We start from the raw sequence: 14096 nt of genomic DNA, 5'->3' as shown, positions 1-14096 counted from the left end.
ACTGATTTTTGGTTTATTCTGTTCACTTAACTACAGTTTCTTTGTTTGAGGGTTTTGTTGTTATGTTTGTTTGTTTTTTTATCTGTCTGCCTGTTTAAGGCAGGGTTTTATCATGTAACTCTCAATAGCCTAGAACTTGCTATGTAGATCAGGCTGGCTTGAACTCAGAGATTCGTCTGCTTCTGCCTCCCAAGTACTGGGATTAAATCATGTGTCACCACACCTAGCAACAACTGTAACTTCTTAATTTTCAGCCATAAAAAGATAATTTGTATCTAAGAAGACTTATTACCAAATTCTTAAGGAATAAAAAAAAAAAGTGCCAGAATCTTAAAGATAATTTCTTTGATGCTAGGTGGCGGTGGCACACACCTCTATTCCCAGCACTTGGGAGGCAGAGGCAGGTGGATCTCTGTGAGTTCGAAGACAGCCTGGTCTACAGAGTTAGTTCCAGGAATACACAGAGAAAGCCCTGTCTCTTAAAACAAAAAACAAAAAGATACTTTCTCTGTATTTTGTGATGTAAATTGACATCTATCCTGTAAAACTGTTTTACTTTTTGACGTCTCTAAGATTAGACAGTGGTCACCAGAATGTACATTTAATGTTACTAAACTCCACATCCTTAGGAAATAGTAATTAATCAAAAAAGCTCTGTCATGGGGATGTGGTAACACATTCTTGTAATCACAGCTCTGAGGAGACCAAGACAGAAGGACTATTGCAAGCACAAGGCCAGCCTGAACTGCAAAGTGAGCTTAAGGCTAGCTTGGGCTACATAGTGAGGACTTGTCTCAAAAAAAAAAAAAAATTGCACCTGAATAAGCTGAATGATTGGATTTATTGAACCTTGGGCAAAGCTTGCTATTGGTCTAGGAACAGTGTCAGATGTTGACATTGTAGATGGTCTTTTCCTTGTGTCTCTCAGTCAGAGCAGCTGATCCCTCGCATTAGAGCTATTTCTTCTACCCATTTATGCACCATCCACAGACACTGATAGGTTTTATAGTGGGTAAAAGTGAGGATATCTTCCTTGCATTTTTTTGTCCTCTAAGAATGGTATGTGGTAATAATAGTGGGAATGCCTGTACTCTCATACTCATGTGCATGCACGCCTGCATGGTGCTGCATGACAGTATCACCCAGAAGAGTCAGTAGTAATTCACTGTGCAGATGCAGATCTGGACTTGCATTTCTTAATAGTTTATGAGGTCATGATTTTGAATGGTGACTGTTGGTTGCAAAACAACATGCTTATGTGAGGGAAGGGCATTTTGTTAATTGCTCATTTTCAGGATGAAGACATGAGCAGCTAAATACTGGCAGTATCAAATTACTTCATATTTTTCTATCATCTCTTCCTTTGTAGAAACCTATCTAAGCCTATAGCTGTGCAGTATAAAGAAAAAGAAGACCGCTATGTTGACACATACAAGGTAGCTTTAGTTTTCATTAAATACTTTGATACGTGAAAAATGGAGACTTATGAACCTATGCTTTTTAAGTTTGTAGTATTTATTTATTTTAGTATTTATTTTTTGTTTTTGTTTCCTTGTACTTTAAGAACTAGAAATTATATAAACTGAAAATCATTTTTGTCTTAGTTCTATGGAAAAACCTTCCAAGAATGGAAAAAAGGTATACTTTCATTTTGGCACAATTTGAGAGCTAATTAGTCCATTGTATTTTCAAATGTGTAAAAATCACAGATTTCTAGAGACCTAACTATTCATGCCTCTGAGTTTTATTTATATTATATAGAAATAATGGTGTCTTTATAATAGTAACATATTAATATGATCATGTTAGTTTGTTGTATATTGAATACTGATATATTTATTTCTACTATAAACACTAGATATATTTAGAAAATTATGCATTTTAGATAGAAGTGAAATTCCCTATTTAAATAGAAATGAATTACCCATATTGACAATGTTAATATTAATGGAATTCAACTGGAAACTTAGAAAACTGACTTACTGCATAGTATATTCTTCATAATACTATAGTAATAGGAACAGCAGAAGCAGTTTTCTCATATTCCCATATCATTCATGTCCCAATTCCAGAGATGTCCTTCCAAGTGCCTGAAATTCACCATTTGATTCTTCTGCAATTGAAAATATGACAGTCTGTGGGAGTCAAGACGTTACTTGAAAATTAACTACATCCAACTTTGCTGTCAGGCAGACACCATTACAAAGCTGAGCATAGGGACAGATAGGAAATATGTAGCTGAGCTGCCTCTTTTGTGGTGGGGAGAATTGGAGGTGGGAAAGATCATCATTTTCTTTTTAACTCTGTGTACATGCTCTACAAAACCATCATACACCACTGTGTTAATAGTGGTAATGTATGCTGTCTTACTGTATTTCCATTTCTGGAGAAGCGCTCAAAATATATCATGAAGCTCTTCATTGAAGACATCTGTGGTGATAGAATCAGCTCTCGGTTTTTGAGCGCAGCAGTTTAGATCTTTGGAGCTGTTAACTAGGAGTGAGAATGCAAACAGGTGTGTCCTCACGTGGGACTAGGAATGGGGGTAGAGAGGACTGTCGGCCAGGGGTCAGCAGGAGAATCCTAGAGCTCAGAATGGGGGTAGAGAGGACTGTCGGCCAGGGGGTCAGCAGGAGAATCCTAGAGCTCAGAATGGCTGTGGGCTCTGAACACAATTGGGAATACAAGAATAATGTCGAAGAGGTGGAGGAGAATGGAAGAGAAAACTAGCCACATTTGGAGCACAAAATCATGAATTCTGCTCTTGTTCTGTAGTATTTGGAGGAAGAGTATCGCAAAGGAGCCCGAGAGGATGACCCCATGCCTCCTGTGCAGCCCTACCACTATGGCTCCCACTACTCCAACAGTGGCACTGTGCTCCATTTCCTGGTCAGGATGCCTCCTTTCACTAAAATGTTTCTAGCCTATCAAGGTAAGGATATCTTTTATAACTAACTACCCTGTAGCTGGAAGTTTCTCCTGTCCTGCCTAGCCCTGTGGTCAGGATGAATCTTTCCCATCTGCGTCTCACAGCTGCTTGGCCCCAAGTAAACACACAGAGGCTTATATTATTTACAAACTGTATGGCCTATGGCTCAGGCTTCTTGCTAGCTAGCTCTTATAACTTAAACCAATTCTATTAATCTGTAAGTTGCCACATTATGGTGATATTTTATTTGTGCTGAAATGTGATTTTATTTGTATGTTAATAAAGTTGTCTGGAGATCAGAGCTAAGAGCAAGCCATTTAGCAGAAGTCCGGCGGTGGTGGCACACACCCTTAATCCAATCACATGGCAGGCAGAATCTCTGTGTGTTCAAGGACACAGCCAAGCGGTGGCCCGAACCTTTAATCTCAGTACAAACCATAGAGACCTGGAGGTCTGTACAGACAGGCAGTGACAAAGAAGTCATGTGGTTGGGTTTAGAACCAATGAAAAGGCAGAACAGAAAGGCAATAAAAAGACAGGACACGCTGGGCGGTGGTGGCACATGCCTGTAATCCCAGCACTCGGGAGGCAGAGGCAAGTGGATCTTTGTGAGTTCGAGGCCAGCCTGGGCTACAGAGTGAGATTTAGGAAAGGCACAAAGCTACACAGAGAAACCTATCTGAAAAAAAAAAAAAAGACAGGACACAAGAAGAAGGTCTCTCAGGGGAAGGATGGTTGTGAGTGGTAAGAGAAGGTGGTCTTAGCTCTTAGCTACTGCTCAATATCTGGGCTTTTAACTCTTTATTTGGCTCTGTGTTTCTTATTTAATAAGACCTTTTAGAATTACATCTACACCACATGGCCATGGCTTCCCAGTACTTTCACATCTTACTTATGCTGGCGACACTGGCGTATCTCTGCTACAGCTGTTCTATCACCCTGAGCAGTATGGTTTATTACAATAGGCATTTGGTTATTTAATTGCTCTGAGAAGGGGTTTCTTCTTCTATGGTGGGAAAGGACTGAACTGGATTTGCCGTGGGGACCTAAAGAGGCCCCTCAGGGAGTTTCCCAACCAGCAAAGGCAAAGGATTATCTTGTCTGTCCCATGTTGATCTAAATTCATTAGTCTAATGATTACCTTTACCACACCTTCTGCATAATCCAGAAGGGAAGGGCATTCTGTTGCCATTGTTCCTTGAAGAAACATTGTTTCTAGGAATGCTTTGTTTACAGTCCCTTTCTAAGTGGCCTTGTTTACCGGAATTAAAGCATTTGACATTATTTTTCTTCAAAACTCTAGCAATCACTTCTCTTATCCATGTATCACCATGGTCATGAGATTCAATATTAATTATGTTCCTGGTTCAATCCTCCAAGGGTGCTGATCTCGCCTTTAACAGCCTGATTACCCTTTTACATGCTGCATTAGAGTTCTCAAAAGCCAAAGATTGTATTATCATCTGTCTAGCTTCCAAATTTGGTATCATTCCATTTACTGCTGAAGACAACCTTTGTAAGAATTCTGTGAAGGTTTCTTTTGGGCCCTGTATAACTTTTGTAAATGACTCCGTTTTCTTCCCTGGCTCTTCAATTCTGTCCCACACATTCATGGCTGCCATGCGGCATAGAATTAGGGTTTGGTTTTCATGTAAACATTGTCTTTGTATATCAGCATAATTGCCTTCTCCAAGAAGTTGATTTTGGGAAATTTCCATACCTCTAGCCCTACATTGTTGTTCTAGTCTTTGCCTCCTCTTTCCACTAGGTAATACATTGTAACTGTGGCCCAGCCTCTAGGACTGTAACCAAATCTTTCCAGTCCTGAGGGATAATTCTATTACAAATTGACCACCAGTTTAACATCTGCTTTACAAATGGAGAATGCATACCATATGATACTATAGCTTCTTTAAATCTCCTCAAATCTAACATTTCCACTGGAGTCCAGTTAGCTTATACACACCCTTGAGCATTTGGCAGTTCTTGTAAGGTTACCGGGTAGATTAATATTTGCTGTCTGGTAACCTTAGGCTGTTTCTCTGTAGCCATATAATTCAATGCTGAGATTGGTTCACCTTTAAATTCTTCCATCTGGGTCTGAATTTCTCTATAATTCATTTTAACAATTTTTTCTAAAATTTTTATCTTGGCACTCAAATTGACCAACCTTTTTAATGCTAAAATAAAAATGATAGAACAAATAATATTCATAATTGACATTATTTAAATCCAATCAACATTAATTATCTTCTCATTTAATTGTTCCATTTTCAGACTGCCTAATGTATTATCAAACAGAGACCAAATTTCTTCCATTATAAAAATGTTTCCCATTTTTCAGTGTGGGGGGGGAAAAATCTCCTTTATCTAATATCTCCCTTTAAGATATCCTAATTGACTTACCAAGTCTGTCAACTGCATAGAACAGTAGAAGTAGAAGAAGGGAATTTCAAAGCAGCTGCCTAGTGTGGCAGTCCAAGATGGAAATCCAGAGAGAGCCCACCACCCACCAGGAGAGAAAAAGCCAAAGAGACCATGTGGGTGAAGATCTGGTGGTGTGCAGCTCCGGCCTGAGCTGGGGTCCTTTAAGGCCACAGTGGCTTTTTTATAAATCTGTGCCCCACAAGTTGGACACCAAATGTATCTGGAAGTTTCTCCAGTCCTGCCTGGCCCTGCAGTTGGGACAAATCTTTCCCACCCACGTCTCAAAGCACTAACCCAAAAGTTGTTTTATATTATTACAACAGCAATAAAAAACTTGACTAGATACTTGAAATTTTACACTAACCAAGCCCAAGAAAAAGAATTCTACTTAACCAGTCACTAAAATCCTCCATTTTAAAAATGGTATTTAGTCAAATCTTCTTGCTCTTATCTGAGATTTTAGCTTTAGATCATGTCTAAGTTTATAAAAATGTAATTACTTTTTAAAAATTAATATCTAATTCACAAACTGTAAAGTTTACCAGTTAAATTATTAAAAGTGAGTTTACCAGCTCACTTTTATTTTATTTCATTTTATTTTAGGCAGGGGTTTTCTGTGTAGCCCTGACTATCCTGGAACTCGCTCTGAAAGCCAGGTTAGCCTCAAACTCATAGATCTACCTACCTCTGCCTCCTGAGTGATAAGATTAAAGGCATGTGTTACCACATCCAGCTCAGCTCTCTTTTAAAGACTTGCAACCCAATAATTATTTCAAAGTACAAAAGTCTTGCAGCTTATGTAATTTTTTATATAAAAATCTGTTATTGGAAAGTATTGTTATTATTTATGATAGCTAGTTAATAAAGAATACACTGGCACCATCACTGTAGTAAAGCTTGCTAGTAATCTAGCTCAGCACTTGTGCATGACAGCCTGAAGATGACTGAAGGAATTCACTGTGTACCAATGGGAGCAAACTCACCACACAAGCCAGTGAGAACTGAGGTACTGGCTCTGTAATTGTTGCTAATGACATCTGTATAGGAAACTATTGTCCATTCAATTTGTCCTTCCCTACTTGGACTTATTTATGTCTTCTATTCTTAAAACAACCGCTTAGAGGAATGAATTTGTATTCCCTATGCTTAGTCTATGGATGGGGCTTGAGAGAGAGAGAGAGACGGAGAGAGAATTGTATATGCATGGGCCAGTGTGAGTGTGTGTGCAGAAGCCAGAGGAGGACATTGGGAGGCCTGCTTTATTGCCCTGTATCTTATTCTTTTAAGAAAGTGTCTCTCATTGAACCTACAGTGAGTCTGGCAGCCAAAACCCCGAGCTACTTCTTCCTCTCCCCTGCCCCACAGCACTGGGTAACACGCACACACGTGGCCACTCTGAGCTTTTTACATGGGTGCTGGGATCCAAACTGAGGTCCTCAAAACTTGTGCTGTAAGCTCTCCTACCCACTGAGATGTTCCCCTATTTTCCCAAGACATGTCATGTGCCTTCCTTCCCTCTTCGTCTTGCTTTTCCTTGACCAGTCATCCCTAGTTAACTGGATCTCAGGTTGAGAGTTATATATGGTCCCATTCCAGCCAGCGCAAGGAACTCCCATAAGCAAATGAGCAGCTCTGTCAATGAAGATCATTCAAAACTGATGTTTCTACCATCCTTGCTTCCTGTAGATTCTAAGTGTGCCATTGTTTAAAGATTGTTTTGGACCTAAGAACATTCATTTGTGAATGCCATTTTGTTAAAAAAGAAATGACAGTGAAATAATATTTTAATGTAGTTTGAAACACTGCAGTGCTATTAACATCCCTCCAACTAAAACCATTTCTTTCAATGAAGCCCAAGAATTCATCAATATAAAATTTCCAGTCAACCATCAATCTTTATTATATTGCTGTTATAAATAGATCCATCTACAATATTAGTTTTTCTTTGTTGTTTTGAAACCAAGTCTTAATGTAGCCAAGATGAGCCTTAAACTTACTATGTAGCTGAGATTAGCCTTGAATTCCTGATCCTCCTGCCTCTACTTTCAAAGTTCTGATATTACAGGAATGTACTGCCATGCCTAGATCTTCATTGCATATTTATTCATAGATTATTTTTAAACCCTAATACTACCTTAATCCTCATTTACTTTCATTTCATTAGCTTCTGATTACTTTTGAATTTTTTTCTTTTCTTTTTTGGTTTTTCAAGACAGGGTTTCTCTGTGTAGCTTTGCACCTTTCCTGGAACTCACTTTGGAGACCAGGCTGGCCTTGAACTCACAGAGATCTGCCTGCCTCTGCCTCCAGAGTGCTGGGATTAAAGGCCTGCACCAAAACCGCCTGGCTGAGTTTTTTTTTCTTAACCTAATCAGTTAGTCCAGGAATTCTCAACCTTAGCACTATAGTTACATTGTTACAATTTTTTTTTATTTTTTATTTTTATTTTTATTTTTATTTTGGTCTCAAGGTTTGCCCTGTGCATTGCAGGACATTTTGGCAGCATGCCTAGCTTCTACCAACCAATGTTAGTGATACATGAATCAATCCTACCATGTGTGACAACCAAAAATAACTTGAGACATTACAAAATAACACCTAGAAGGGAAAAGCGCTACCCATTGAAAACCACTGTCTAATATAAGCATATTCTATATTCTAGTAATTTTCAGTAGGACACTTTTCAAAACAGAAACTGCAGAGAGTTGTGCCACTCAAACAGAACCTATTGTATGTTACTCTTATTACACAGTTGCATAGTCTGAGCTCTGTATGCCCTGACACCATGATGACCTGACATTTCTTACTTCCTGAAAAAAAAATTATAAATCTTGTTTTTCCCCAGATTTGATTTAGTGGCCAGCCAGTGCTAACTGGCTCAGTGTAGTAGATGAAAAACGATAAAAATAATGGAAAATGTATCTCAGCAGAGCAAGCAGGATTGGAGAAAGAAATGAGCTCATTCTTTTGATACTGCTGTGCTTGGTGCTGAGATTAGTTTGTGACATTCTCTACACAGAGGATGTGCTCAGATTCCAGCAAGTGCAGAGGCGCTTTAGACAATATAGCCTGGTCCCTAAGAAACATACACAGCTGGTTTTCTCAGAAACTGGCCTTCCAGGCCTGTGATTGTTCACAGAAAAGATACAGGGACAGCACTCACTTCTTTGTCATTAATAGTCTGTTCCAGAAAAAATGAACAGGAGTGAGTATGCTCAGTTTTATATTAATTGATAAAAATTTTAGTTAATGCTTAAGCTCAGAGTTGGTGCATCTGAAAAGCAGTGTCAGTATTGTAAGTTTTGTGTATGTGTGTAAGTGTGTATGTGTCTGTGTGTGTCTGTGTGTGTGAGTGTGTGTGAGTGTGTGTGTCTGTGTGTATGTGTGTCTGTGTGTATGTGTGTGTGTGTGTGTGTGTGTGTGTGTGTGTGTGTGTGTGTGTGTGTGTTGTAGAAGTGGAAGGGGACTATGTAAGGGAGGAAGTAGTCTGGAGGGAAGAGGAGGAGAACAAAGGTAATAAAGAATATTTTCTTTTACATGCATAATCTAATGTATCAACACACACACAACATAGAGACAGAAGAGGGGCTGTCCGCAGGAGGACAATGGGCAGTAATGGGAATGAGGAAGGAAAAGTGGGGATGATAGAAGAGGCAAATATAAGAAAATTACAGTGAAATGCTGTAGGAAAATGTCATAATGAAATGTTTTGTACCCTAAAAAGTTTCATTTTAGAAAGCAGCGGCCCCACCCTTAAAAAAGAAGTAAATCTAAATAGTCTTGGTAAAGAAAGAACCATGTGCCAAACTATATTCTCTCTATTCTCCCTCCCTCCCTCCTTCCCTCCCTCCCTCCCTCCCTCCCATCAGCCTCTCTCTCTCTCTCTCTCTCTCTCTCTCTCTCTCTCTCTCTCTCTCTCTCTCTCTGTGTGTGTGTGTGTGTGTGTGTGTGTGTGTGTGTGTGTGTGTGTGTGTGTGTTTCAGGTGCATGCATATATGGGCCTGCTTATAGAGGCCATAGATCAACAGGTGTCCTCCTCAACTGTTCCTCATTTTTTTGAAACGTGATCTCTTACTGAACCTGGAACTCATCAAGTCAGCTAATGTGCGTGGCCAGTGAACTCCAGGAATCTCTATGTGTTGTCTACACATTGACCACCCCAGTGCTGGAGTTACAGAAACACACTAGCCCACCTGGTTTTACATGCATGCTCTAATCAAACTTCTGTCGAATCAAACTTTTGTAGCAGGGACTTTGCCACCCGAGCATCTCCGCAACCCATAATTTCCCCTTCTTTAAAATTATGCATTCACTTTAATAAAGAGATCATGTTTGTGTGCTGGGTATGGGTGGGCCCTTAGGCTCCTGCTTTTGTGAAACTTTCATTCTGACTAGGTAGAAGAGAGTAGTCATTTCAGCAAGTAGATGATAAAAAATTCTTCTATTTAGAGATGATGAAATCACAATATAGTTGAAAACAATGTCATTCCAAGAATTTGAATAATATTTTAAATAAAACAAAGGACTATTCCTTCAGTAATTTTTGAAGCAACAAAAGTTATGGGCACCTTCAAATGGAACACAATCTTTGTGTCTTTATTGTATTATTGGAATTTCTTCCCAGATCAGAGTTTCGACATTCCAGACAGAACTTTTCATTCTACAAACACCACTTGGCGCCTCTCATCATTCGAATCCATGACTGACGTGAAGGAGCTGATTCCAGAGTTCTTCTATCTCCCTGAGTTCTTAGTGAACCGTGAAGGTACACAGCAGATCGTTTTTCACATAGTTTGAAGGGTGTGCAGTGGAGTTATAATTTTCCAGGAGTAAAAGTAGCTTTTCTAAGACTTGAAATTTGAATTTCTAGATAGGAGAGATTCATGGTGTTAAATGTGTAATTTTATTTCCAGGTGAAATTGAGGATTTCTGATGTTTTATAAGACTGGCTATATTTGGGGAACTATGGTGTGTTGTTGCTGTTGTTGTTTTGGGGTTGTTTTATTTTTTTTTTCAAGATAGGGTTTCCTTGAGTAGCCCTGGCTGTCCTGGAACTCCCCCTGTAGACCAGGTTGGCTTTGAACTCATAGAAATCCACCTGCATCTGACTCCTGAGTGCTGGGATTAAAGGTGTGTGATACCCAGCTGGGGGAACTATATTTTTAACTATTAAAATTATTTGTAACATTTATTTTAACTTTATTTCACAATTTTCTTCTGTTTATAAAAGTTACACTCATTAAAAAGTAAGAGTAAGCCAGCCAGTGGTGGCCCATGCCTTTAATCCCAGTACTCAGGAGGCAGAGCCAGGTTGATCTCTGTGAGTTTAAGGCCAGCCTGGTCTACAAAGTGAGATCCAGAACAGGCACCAGAACTACACACACACACACACAAAAAAAAAAAACCCTGTCTCGGGACTGCAGAGATGGCTCAGAGGTTAAGAGCACTGACTGCTCTTCAAGAGGCCCTGAGTTCAATTCCCAGCACCCACATGGTGGCTCACAACCATCTGTAATGAGATCTGGTGCACTCTTCTGTATACATAATGAATAAATAAATCTTAAAAAAAAAAAACCCGTCTCAAAAAAACTTTAAAAAATAAATAAATAAAAAGTAAGAGTAAAAAGCAATTCTTTGAAAAAATAAATTAACAAAAATCTGAATAATTTTATGAAGAAACGAGAGATAAAACAGTCTGTGGCTAAGGCTGTGATTCAGTTGGTGCTGGTTGTGCATGCCTGTAATCCAGACTATGGAAGGGAAAAGAAAAAGCAAAGAAGGAAAATTCTCTAAGAAGAACAATCTACTAATCAAAAGTCAAAGGGTCTTCTGGAGAATAAAATCCAGGGCTGCCATGCCACTGACCACTGAGCTTGGCCACCTTTTTGAAGCTCAGTCAACTCTGGGATGGATACTTCTGAGTTGTTTTCCTTAATTTCATGTGACCCTTAGGAGTATGTGAAATTGAGACATATCTTTAGGTAAGTCAGTGTTAGACAAAACCCCTTAGAATGTTGTTGTATGCTGTCTTCTGAGGCTCTTTGGCAAATTATTAATGCAGTCAACCTGCTAATTACCCTGGCACTGTTTCTCGTGTTGCCTGTCAAGATCACCTCAGTCTGGAGCTCCAGTGGCATGGTCATTTGCAGTACTAATATGAAAATATAAGTCAAATGTCAGCACTTGCAGCTTGGGGGAAACCACATATGGATTTCAGTTTGGAGCTCATTTAAATCTATTGCCTGTTTTCTCTGTCTCTCGTGTATGCTCCTTTTATGTCTTTATGACAAATCCCTCCAACACTTAGTGACTCAAAGCACCAATTAATTTGTTACTTATCATAGTTTTTGCAAGTCCAGGTCAACCAAATGTCCTTGGTTATATTCAGAGCTTAGAGTGGCAGATCCACAGTCCCTTCCCTTAAGTTGATCTGTGCTTTTCCAGACAGGCTCTCCAAAGGGGCTGGTTTGGGCTTCCTCATATACTATTTGGCTATTCAGGGATGCAAAGGCAAGTATTCTGAGATGGCAAAAGCTAAATGACCTTTTCCAACCTAGCCTTGTCAGCCCAACAGCATCTCTTCCTCAGCTCTTTCTCATTTCTGTCCATCCAGATCCAAATTGAGTACTCACAGGCTATCACTTGATGATGCAGAAGTAAGACCCAAAAGCATAGTAGTTAGGAAATACTGTAGCCTCTTTTTTTTTTTAAAAAAAAAATTAATCTTTATTGTTTTGTTTTATGTGTATGGGTGTTCTGCCTGTATGTATGTCTGCACCACATGTGTGCAGTACCTACAGAGGCCAGAAGAGCATTGGATCCCCAAAGACTGGAGTTATAGACAGTTGTGAGCCTCCATGTGGGTACTGAGAATTGAACCCAGATCCTCTGGAAGTACAACCAAGTGTTCTTAACCATTGAGCTATCTCTCCAGCCTCTGTAACCTCTTTTTAAAACTATAACTCCCTCTAAGGCTCCTCATGTCTTTTCCTGTCAGCATTCTTCCCAGTGCCCTTTATTCATATGTTCCAAATGTCTCCTTTGTGATGGACCTGAAAGTTATCATTCAGTTCATGGTCCCTCCCCAGCCCTTAGGCCACAGTGGCCTCTATTAAATAAATTGGGCCTTCCCACCAAGCCTATCCCTGCCCTCCAGGATATGATAGAGATCCTGAGATGCCTACGTACAGATCAGTTTATATTTTGTATCATATTCCAAAATGTTCACAAACTGGTGAAGAACCTTCATACCATACTCACACAATCAAGAAGCAGTTAGTTTAATTTTAAGAAGATCCTTTTTAATTTTTATGCTGCTAATGTAGTTAGCTTTTCTATAGAAAAATCTCTATTCAAAGAGGTTTATTCATTTTAAGAGACACTGTCTCTCTATGTAGCCCAGGCTGGCCTAGAACCCCCAGTATTCTCTTTTCAGCTGGACAAGGGTTGGATTGCAGACATGCACTGCCATGTCTGACTTTCAGACAAAGTCCTTTAGAACAGTGTTTTTAAATAAAATTTTCTAATATTTTTTGTACTAGCAGACAAATGAAATGGACATATTAACACATATTCATATCACAAAGAGCCCTTTTAGTCAGCTGGGCAGTGGTGGTACACTTGGGAGGCAGAAGCAAGCAGATCTCTGAATTTGATGCCAGCCAGGGATACACAAAGAAACAGTTTCAAAAACAAACAAAAAAAAGGCCTTCTAGTCAGTGAGTTCCAGGATAGCCAGGGATACACAAAGAAACAGTTTCAAAAAACAGACAAAAAAAAAGGCCTTCTAGTCAGTGTGTTATATTTTTTGGGGGGGCCAGGAATGCTTGTTAGGAAGTCAGAACAGACCTGTCATTGCCCATAAAACCAATATACTGTGATAATCATTTTAGGGTGGTGTCTGCCCTATAAGGCATTTTCTAAACTACAGAATAGTAATATCTATTAAAAATATAGTGCTCAATTTAGAGAAATACCAACAATCTAGAAATGCTTATACAAAGCTTTGATTTGATTTTAACCAAGTTTATACTTAAATAGGTATTTAAGCACTCACTGTGTTTGAAGAGTCTGGTGAGTATACTACTAGTAATCATGGGCACTGATTGCTTTTTTGTCATCCTGGTAGAAGTGGACAAAGGGTAAACTTGAAAGTCCCAGTTTGAATTAGCTTGGTATCTGTCCAGTCCCTGTTGATACAAAAAAGAAGTAGATGAGCAGTGGTTCTTACTGTAGGGCAGGTCACCTTGCTGCTGCCGCCAGGGCTGTAGTGCACCAACCCTGTTTCCCAGGGCTCTTGTGCTCTGTGCTCTGAATGAAGCATGCCTTGGCAGAATTAAACATTGTGGATTAATCTTCCTTAGGTTTTGACTTTGGTGTGCGTCAGAATGGTGAACGCGTTAACCACGTCAACCTTCCTCCATGGGCACGCAATGATCCTCGGCTGTTCATCCTCATTCACCGGCAGGCACTGGAATCTGACCACGTGTCCCAGAACATCTGTCACTGGATTGACCTGGTGTTTGGCTACAAGCAAAAGGGAAAGGCTTCTGTTCAAGCCATCAATGTTTTCCATCCTGCTGTAAGTGACTCTTTTAAAAGAATCTGCACACATGTAAGTTAGAACCTCAATATTTTAAGGTTAGCTGTTAAGCTATTTCTTTAAAACACTCAAGTCATCAAAGAGGCAGTTACACTAAGCTGTTACTACTGTTATGGAAGATTTTTCAGGTTTTATATT

General features: G+C 39.4%; 1 protein-coding gene across 1 annotated transcript in view; it reads left to right on the top strand.

Moving 5' to 3' along the window:
- The window catches only part of Lyst (lysosomal trafficking regulator), a 156711-nt gene that overhangs the window by 121030 nt on the left and 21585 nt on the right, over positions 1-14096 (top strand). The window contains exons 41-44 of the mRNA XM_036187144.1: positions 1370-1436; positions 2776-2932; positions 9981-10121; positions 13720-13937. Of these exons, the coding sequence (XP_036043037.1) occupies positions 1370-1436; positions 2776-2932; positions 9981-10121; positions 13720-13937 (583 nt within the window). The remainder of the gene's footprint in view (positions 1-1369; positions 1437-2775; positions 2933-9980; positions 10122-13719; positions 13938-14096) is intronic.

The sequence above is a fragment of the Onychomys torridus genome, chromosome 5 (assembly GCF_903995425.1).
Source record: "Onychomys torridus chromosome 5, mOncTor1.1, whole genome shotgun sequence".
In the NCBI taxonomy this organism is placed as follows: domain Eukaryota; kingdom Metazoa; phylum Chordata; class Mammalia; order Rodentia; family Cricetidae; genus Onychomys; species Onychomys torridus.
The sequence above is the reverse complement of the archived record's forward strand: the minus strand, read 5'-3'. Positions and strand labels throughout refer to the sequence as shown.